Here is an 8,885-nt window from a genome sequence, read left to right on the forward strand (position 1 = left end):
CTGAGTTAGCTGATCTCATCTACATCAATGGCTGGGCCACTATAGTTGGTCTCAGTACCCTTGAGTTCCTGCCCTGATTGCTGTCCACTGGCCTCTACTGAAAATACATGTCCCTCTGGAAGTGTGGTGAGAACAGGATCAGGCTCAGCTGTATACCCTCCTACCTGAATTATTCAGTTTCATGGCCTGTAGTTTCACAAGCTGTGTTAATGTCATATTGAAAGGAAAATGTTCATCTATTGCAAGTATTTATCTTGTTTTAGTTTATTTATGGGTCACAGATGTTATTTGGCTTTTGGATTGAAAGATGCTGCAAAGTGAATTTTCCGTCATGGTCAGGAGGTGCTGGTGATCCCACAGGGAGAGGAGGAGGATGGCTTGGCTACTCACTTTGGCGTGCTTCCTAACAGCTGGTCACAGAGCAGTGGCAGCCTGCTGTTCTCCCTTTTGGATGGGTAATGGTTTGTGCTTCAAAATGAATGGGGAAATAATAATAATGCAAAATTAGGAGGGAGGTACAATAATGAAATATTCCCATGGCGACATCTCTGACATTAGCTACACCTGCCAGAAACAGTAAGCTTTTCTGCCTTCTATTCACATTACCATTTTTACCTATTTCTTCCACGTGTTGTATTGGCTGCTGTCTCTTCTAATTAAGATTTAATTGTCAAGCTAGCGGTGCTGAAGTGCTGAGGCACAGGCCTGACCTAGAGTTACAGCTGAGCCGAGGATTGTTCATTATATTGTATTAGTATCCTCAGTTGCAAGCCAATTATACCCTCACAGATACATCAATTATCTTGTGAGGAAAAGACCATGCTAAACATAGCAGGTGGGGAGGGGCGAAACAGCTAACAAGAGTCCAAAGGCTTTTAAGATCTGCATTAGCTGTTGCTGATAACCAAGATGTAACTAAATAGTCTGTCATAATAACTTGTGATACACCATATTTCTCAATCAGAGAATATTGCCAGCTCTGTTATTTGCACTTCATGTTCTTTGTGGGAAAAGTTTAGTTTTTTGTAACAGGAAAATTGTTCCCAAAGTTGGTTAACCTTTTCAGTGCTATGAAAAGTAAATCCAATGGTAGAAGGGTATAATGATATGACAGTTCCTGGAGTGGAAATGTTTTCCTATTCAATAATGTGGCCACAAAATTATTACCAGTTTTGAAAATCATGTAAAAAAAAAAATAAGCATGGTATGTCTGTAGAACATAGAACATAACAGCGCAGTACAGGCCCTTCAGCCCTCGATGTTGCGCCGACCTGTGAAACCATCTGACCTACACTATTCCATTTTCATCCATATGTCTATCCAATGACCACTTAAATGCCCTTAAAGTTGGCGAGTCTACTACTGTTCCAGGCAGGGCGTTCCACGCCCCTACTACTCTCTGTGTAAAGAAACTACCTCTGACATCTGTCCTATATCTATCACCCCTCAACTTAAAGCTATGTCCCCTCGTGTTTGCCATCACTATCCGAGGAAAAAGGCTCTCACTATCCACCCTGTCCAGCCCTCTGATTATCTTATATGTCTCTATTAAGTCACCTCTTCTCCTCCTTCTCTCTAACGAAAACAACCTCAAGTCCCTCAGCCTTTCCTCGTAAGACCTTCCCTCCATACCAGGCAACATCCTAGTAAATCTCCTCTGCACCTTTTCCAAAGCTTCCACATCCTTCCTATAATGCGGTGACCAGAACTGCACGCAATACTCCAGGTGCGGCCGCACCAGAGTTCTGTACAGCTGCAGCATGACCTCGTGGCTCCTAAACTCGATCCCCCTACTAATAAAAGCTAACACACCATATGCCTTCTTAACAGCTCTATTAACCTGGGTGGCAACTTTCAGGGATTTATGTACCTGGACACCAAGATCTCTCTGCTCATCTACACTACCAAGAATCTTCCCATTAGCCCAGTATAAATGTGTAATGTGTCTAAGATGCATGAGAGTGAAACAGCTGCCAGGTTAACTACTATTCACTGAATCTTTAAAAGTTAATAAGAGTGCATCTTGGACCCTTGTTTTCATGTTCTGTTCTGTACCATAACTTGGAGTATATATCCACGTCAGATTTTAGCCCTGTGAGAACGTGGCTGTTCGTCAAATTACAATAAAGTTCATTCCCAGTCATAAATACAAACCTTGCTTCCCACAAAAAAAACTTTTCACTTATGAACACTGTAAGTTCTAGGAGCTGAATTGAGCAACACAGCACCATATTTCTGCAGCTTTTCTCCAAAGTGCCACATAGGTGATTTCCCCAATGGGTGAACAGTCACTTCATAGGAACGTTGGGAACAGGAGTAGGCCATTCAACTTCTTGAACCACCAGCCATCAAACTGTCCATCAGGCATGATATTCTTCTCTAATAGTCATAAGTTATCACCTAGCTACCACCAGTGCTCATTGTCGTTGCCAAACAAGTATTACTTGGCTCAAGTGAAAGTCACCAGTGCGACTAAGGACTGAAATTTCACCCCTGGTCAGGTGGGAAACAGGAGCTGGGCCTATTTCTGAGTACCTTACCCCTTCCCCCACTCGCCTCACCACCGTTTAGAATTTTGACCTGGGAACCCCTTAATTAGCATGGAGACAGGTTCCCTGTCCAGTTAAGGACAGCAGGCAGCCTCTCAAAGCTGGAGGTCCAATCAGAGGCCTTCCAGCTTCAGAGAAGCACCTGGCTGCAGTAAAAAGTAAGTAACTAAGAAGGCGCTTCAACATGAAGGTGACCCCTCAGCCATTTTTTAAAAATGTAATTAAAAAATAGAGAAGGCACCCAGGCCAGCAGTGAGGGCCTGCAAGCTTGTTTGGAGCGCTGGCACCCCGGCCTGTTGCTGGCTGCCTGCCTCCAGGCAATTGGTCTGCCTCCCGTCGCATCAGGAGACTGGAGGGCGACTGGAAAATCCTAGTTGGCCTCCTTAATTTACCTCTTAATGAACCTAATTGGCTGCCCGCCTCGGCCAAAATGGCTGTGTTGGGAAGAGGTTCGGGAAACAGGCAGGCTGGCTGGTTCTGGTATTTTCAGGTCCAATCCACCTCCATTGCTGACTTTGGCAGGGCCCATAAATCCTGCCCTAAGTATTAGTTTGATGATACTGTAAGACGAAATGGGCAAGTTAGGACGGGTGATCTGTGTTCTATATTTCACTCATTATAAACATGCACTCTACTCGATCTGTTACACTTTACTGATAATTATCACTTAAGTTGTGTTTCATTTCCTAAAGTCAATCCCATAAAATAAATAGCAATATTGTGGGATGTATTTTACCAGCCCCTCGACATTGGGGGTCGTGGGGGGTGGGGGGGCCAGTAAAATACTTGCAGGAGTGGCCCGCCATAACCCGCCACCTTTTACCAGTGGCGGTGAGGCCTCAGTGCAGTCAATGGAATCAATGGAAATAAATTTACATCACATTCCGAAGCATGCCACTGGTGGGGAGGGGGGCAGCAGTGAAATCTTCAGGTTGGGAGGGGTGTAGGAGCGGGAAAACCGCTCCAATTGATTGTGGGGATGGTGGGAAGGCGTTGAGGGTCAAATGTTCTGAAGGTGAGGGGTTAAAGTTTGTTATTTGAAAAATTGGTTTTCCAGGTGTAGAGGTTATTTTATTTATTGTGGACTCATTGGGGGGTTGGTGGGAGAGGGGATGCAAAGTTTGATTAAAATTTTATTTCAAAGATTTGTGCAGTGGGACCTTTAAACAATTAAATTTACATGAAGGGCTTGAAGCCCTTTAAAAATGGAGCCAGATGTTATCGGGGCGGCCGCTCCGCTCCCTCCATTTAAATAAGCCCCCACGTGAAATATTGTGGGAGATGTGGCATGCTCATAAAATTCAGCCCCTCTGTCTCTGTCAATGTTCCTCCACTTATACAATAGTCCTCCATCCTGCAATGCACCTTTTATTGATACAGTAGCCCCTTGTGTCATTGAGTAAAATGAGTACAATTTATGCAGAATCAGAAAGGTGTATTTTATTTGACTTCACTTGAATTTTTCAGATTGAAGAGTTGCAGGTCAAGTTACAACATGCTGAGGCGGATCGGGAACAGCTGCGTGCAGACCTCCTTCGGGAGCGAGAGGCACGGGAACACTTGGAAAAAATGGTGAAAGAGCTTCAGGAACAACTCTGGCTGAAACCAAGCAACTCCACTACCAGCAAATTGGTTTCAAAAGACAGTGAAATTTAAAAGAAAATTCATAAAACTGTGTGTTTATGTGTGGTTATATGTGTACATATTCATACATACACACGGAGGATACAAGAGTGGATTGTTTTCGGAGAAAGAATGTTACTTCAGACACATGCGCTGAAACTACCCACCCTGAAGTGACACAGCACACCACCGAAAATGTGTGCCTGCCATCCTGCCAGATTTCAAATGCTAAGCCGTTCCTGAGACACTTTACTGCGGTTAGTGACAGCACCAAGGATTTTTTTTTTCTGAAATTAATTTTTTTCTCTACAGCATATCACATGGTGTACAGGATCCTGGACAACTGTCATAGCACCAAAAAAAAATTAAAGGAAGGAGGAACAAAAAAGGGTTGGGGAGGAGCGACAGTGCTTTCTCTGGTTAATTTACAAAACTCTTCAGATTCTACTTTTGTAATAAGCTATTGAAGGAGAGAAACAAAAAAAAAAACTGTTTTGAAAACAGAAGACTTGATTTTAAACCAAGTTTGAAATGCGTGCAGTTGTTATGAAAGCTTTTACTTTCTCCCTTGATATTTCTCATGCAGTTTCCCCAAGACTGTCTGTTGTGTAGGCTGGTGATGCTCCCCAACACTTTCTATTTTTTTCTTGATTTAGAGAACTTCACCATGAGTCAAATCAGAAGCCATGAAACAACTTTACTGCAAATCCCTTCCTTTAAGCAAAAGAAAAATGGCTTGTGGAGACTTTCAAAGGCATTTTCATTCCCAACCCACCCCCATTTTTAGTTGGATTATTTTCATATGGCGGGTGATGTTAAAACTTGCTTGGCCTTAACAGTGACAGAGCATTCTACGGAAAGACTTGAAATTTTTTTGTTTCTGTTTTTGTTTGCAAGAAGTGATACATGCATGTATTCAGAATGCGATTCTAGTTCCAGTGCACTTCAGTTAAAAGAAGAAAATGGACGGAGGATATCACAAAGAAAACTGGGACAATTTACATGCAACAACAAAATAAATAGTTATAATTAGGACACCATTCCAAAATACATGCTTTTGCAACCAATAAATTTAATAAAAGCAGCTACTTGTAACTGCTGCTTTTCTCTGTTCACAGTATTTACAGTGCTCATTTGTTCACTGGTATTATTGTATATTTTTTTTCGGTTCTGTTTTTTTGATTGTTATTTTGTTTTTTTTGCTTTGTACTGTTCAGTGATTTATTCTGTTCGCTGAACTAACATTTGCAAAGTACAAGATCAATTGGGTACCTTGCTAGTAAGAAATATATATATATATATATATATATATATACATGGTGCTCCCTTAAAGATCAGTGATAGAACTACTTGCTTCTTTATATGAGTAAACATCACTTTTGTCAAACAAGCTACAATAAGGCTAAGTTCACATAGATACAACTTCTGCTCAGAACAAAGTTGAATTCATTATATAAATTATTCTTACTACTAAGAAGAATTTGTTATATTTTAATTCAGTTTTTGTTGGGGGGAGGCAGTGGTGCAAGGGGAAACTTCTGGTTTTTTTTACCCTTTACTATTCCTTGCCTCAGTTGCATAAACTGTGTCAGTTCTACATCTATGCAGCTAGATGTCTTACCAAACAGATGTGAGGTATTCGATCTTAGAGGAAAGAAGAACTTTGATTTTTCTGCTTGCTGCACTTTTTTTGTCCCCCCCCCCCCACCCCCGGTTTATATATTCAAAAGTATTTTCCCCCAGTATAAACGTTTCCCCCTCTCCCCACTAAGAACTATGCTGCATTATCTTAACAACAAAACAGGAATGTGATCCATACACATTGTGTCACTGTCACCAGCCATACCAGGGCAGTACAGTGTTGACTCACGCTCTGATTTTTGTGGAACACCATCTCTATCCTGAGTAACCCAACCAAAGTCAGGAACCACAGCATGAAGCCAGACCTGCTTCTTACTGTTCTGTGGTACTGAGCTATCTACCTTGGCTTGCCCTGCTGAGAATTTGTGTGGCAACTGAAGCAGTTATGAACAGTGGGGGCATGGAAATGGTGGAAACTATGATGACAACATACTACAAATATATGTTCTGCATCTGCTGCATTTTCTCCAAAGCCCACATAGGACCCAATAAGATCTAGTAATCTGATGTTAGTGTAATGCTCTGACGATATAAACTACATTCATATGTTTTTCTCTCTTAATACTTAAAAGACACCCGCTGCTGTGTTTCATTAATAAGGCTAAAAAAATATTTATCACATGGAATGAATAAAAATAAATTTAAAATTTTTTAAGATATTCTGCATGAATCCAGTATAATAGCCATTGTTACTGTGAGATTTAAGAGGCGGGTCTTTAGAATTTAGGTACAAATGAAAGCTATCAATCGGAAGAGTTGTCAGGGCAGCTCAAGAGTTGTGGGGTGTGTACAAAGTAAAATGAAAATCTGGAGGAAATGGGATGAACCCTGGATTGTGACAATCCCACCACTTAATGGGATCCAGCTTCACTTTTGTGAATACAAAATTTTAATACACAAAAACACACAATTCCCCCGTTATGAGTGCAATGCAAATGGAGCATAGATCATGTTTATGCAATTATGTGGAATATTTCTGCTTTATCTGTTTCTTAATGAGAAGATTCAATATCTTTCATATGCATGGAGTTATAATATTTCTACCATACAGTACTCTTTAACGGGCATTAAAACTTGTATATTTAAGGGGTTTTATGTTTATATAATATGCAAAAAGAATTCAGCCTTATATGTCATTATATCTCCTTTCCTGGTGTCTCATGCAGTCTGTTTTATTGACTTTTTCTTGTTTGATACGGTAATGCAAAAAAGGAGAAGCGGTACATTAGTAATTACTGACTCTCCTAGCAGAAGAAATGTCTTTTTGTTCTGTGTTTTTGTAAGCCGCTAATTGTTCAGTCAGTCATGATGATTCACATTACTTTAGAGTTTCAAATAAATTGTGAAAAAAGCAAAAAAAGTCAGGAAAAAAAAGTTTTTTAAATGAAAACATTCTTCAGCAATAATGCTTTATACCTGAGGGGCAGCTAACTACATCTGGGTTTTTGCACCAATAATGTCCAGAGTTACTTGATGGAAAAAAAAGTTTTTTGTTCAAATAGTTTCAGTTGAATCTTGTAGAGTTTTGCATGCAGAGGAGAAAGAAGTGTTGATAACAACAACAGCAAAATATAGTGTTTTACACAATTTTATGTTGATGTAGTTTTTTATTTGTAATTTTTTTTATACCGGTTCGTTCTTTTTGTGTGTGGCAAGTGTGGGTTGTCGTGTTTTTTTTAAGTAAAGTATACAGATCACATAAAGCAGTATTTTAATCCTTAACCACACAGTAAAACAATAATCTATTATTTTATGGTGCAGTCTCTGTTTTGACTCTAGTATTCCCATTGGCTATTGTTTGGTCAACTGATGCCAGTTATTTCCATATGGCAACAAGGGATTTTTTTTAATGGAAATCAAATGTAAACTCATGCTTTGAATAAAGGCCATGAGCCTTCTATTTAAGGGGACCTATTGGCATAAAAACCCAGTAATCATTTTAAACTGCTTCACTACAAGCTAGCCAATGTACAAAAAAAAAACCTGTAAATACTTGTTTTCATTTTATGCCATGTATTATAAGTGTATATTGTGCTCACCTACATTTTTTTCCCTCCGAACGTTAATACATCATAGTCGTCTTGTTAATTGATTGTGTTATTGCCTGAATTACTGCAGTCAGTAATTGCTCATTAGGAATCCCTTCGAAATGGGTTCCTCCTCTCCCCTGTCCCACCACCCCTGCCAACCCTTGACATTTTTTTTGGTGTTTGAGAAATCTCTCTTTTATAAGTTTCCCCCCCCCCCCACCCACTTTAAAGGCTGTGTTTTTTTTTTAAAAAACAGATTTTTACTCTCCTTGGAATAATTTTGAAAAAAAAACATGAAAAATTGTTATGTGATCTCAAATGACACTATATTTGGGCCTTTTTACTGCTTTCTCCTTTCACATCAGCCAGCAGGACTCAAGGTCGTGTTACCTATGCATTTCAGCATATTTATATTTGATTTTTTTTCGTACATAAGCTGCTGCTAAAATAAGCAACTTAATTTCCATTCTTTAGAACTATTTTTATGTAATAATAAATGTATGCTTTCTTGTTTATAAATGCCTAAACAAAAACTTGCTTGGCTTATTTATCTACTGCGCTGTGCACTGTCTTTTATCCCCTCTCCCCTTCTCACCGTTCCACTCCCTGCCCTTTCCACCAGTAATATTGTAAAATAAAGGACTTGATGAGATATGTATGAAATAGCAATGCAAAACCACAGTTTGCAATGGACACAGTGACTGAATGTACAGTGTATAGATGGCATTACCATAAATAAAAAAAATGTTTGCCCAAATTATGGTTTTTCATCTTTCTGATGAGGTCCAAGTGTTAAAATGATGCTCTCCCCCAAAGTGCGCTGGATTTTACCAAGCGCTCGATGTGATCCATGGCATGGGGGGGCCTGAAGATGGCTCCAAATGAGGCCCGCCAGGGACCTTGACACCAGGGGGGCCTGGCCCAATCCTCCCGGAGGCGGCAAGGCTCCGCAGCAGTACCCACCCCCCCCCACCCCTGCCGCACTATTGGATGACAGGACCACAATTTAAATATGCAAATGATTAAAATTAATAAATTTAGA

General features: G+C 40.2%; 1 protein-coding gene across 1 annotated transcript in view; it reads left to right on the forward strand.

Annotated features, from left to right (window-relative positions):
- skia (v-ski avian sarcoma viral oncogene homolog a) overlaps window positions 1–8,592 on the forward strand; it is a 221,509-nt gene extending 212,917 nt beyond the window's left edge. The window contains exon 7 of the mRNA XM_068017162.1: window positions 4,017–8,592. Within this exon, the coding sequence (XP_067873263.1) occupies window positions 4,017–4,205 (189 nt within the window). The 3' untranslated portion in view covers window positions 4,206–8,592. The remainder of the gene's footprint in view (window positions 1–4,016) is intronic.
- Window positions 8,593–8,885: the final 293 nt, after the last annotated feature.

This window comes from Heterodontus francisci, chromosome 37, assembly GCF_036365525.1.
Source record: "Heterodontus francisci isolate sHetFra1 chromosome 37, sHetFra1.hap1, whole genome shotgun sequence".
Classification (NCBI taxonomy): domain Eukaryota; kingdom Metazoa; phylum Chordata; class Chondrichthyes; order Heterodontiformes; family Heterodontidae; genus Heterodontus; species Heterodontus francisci.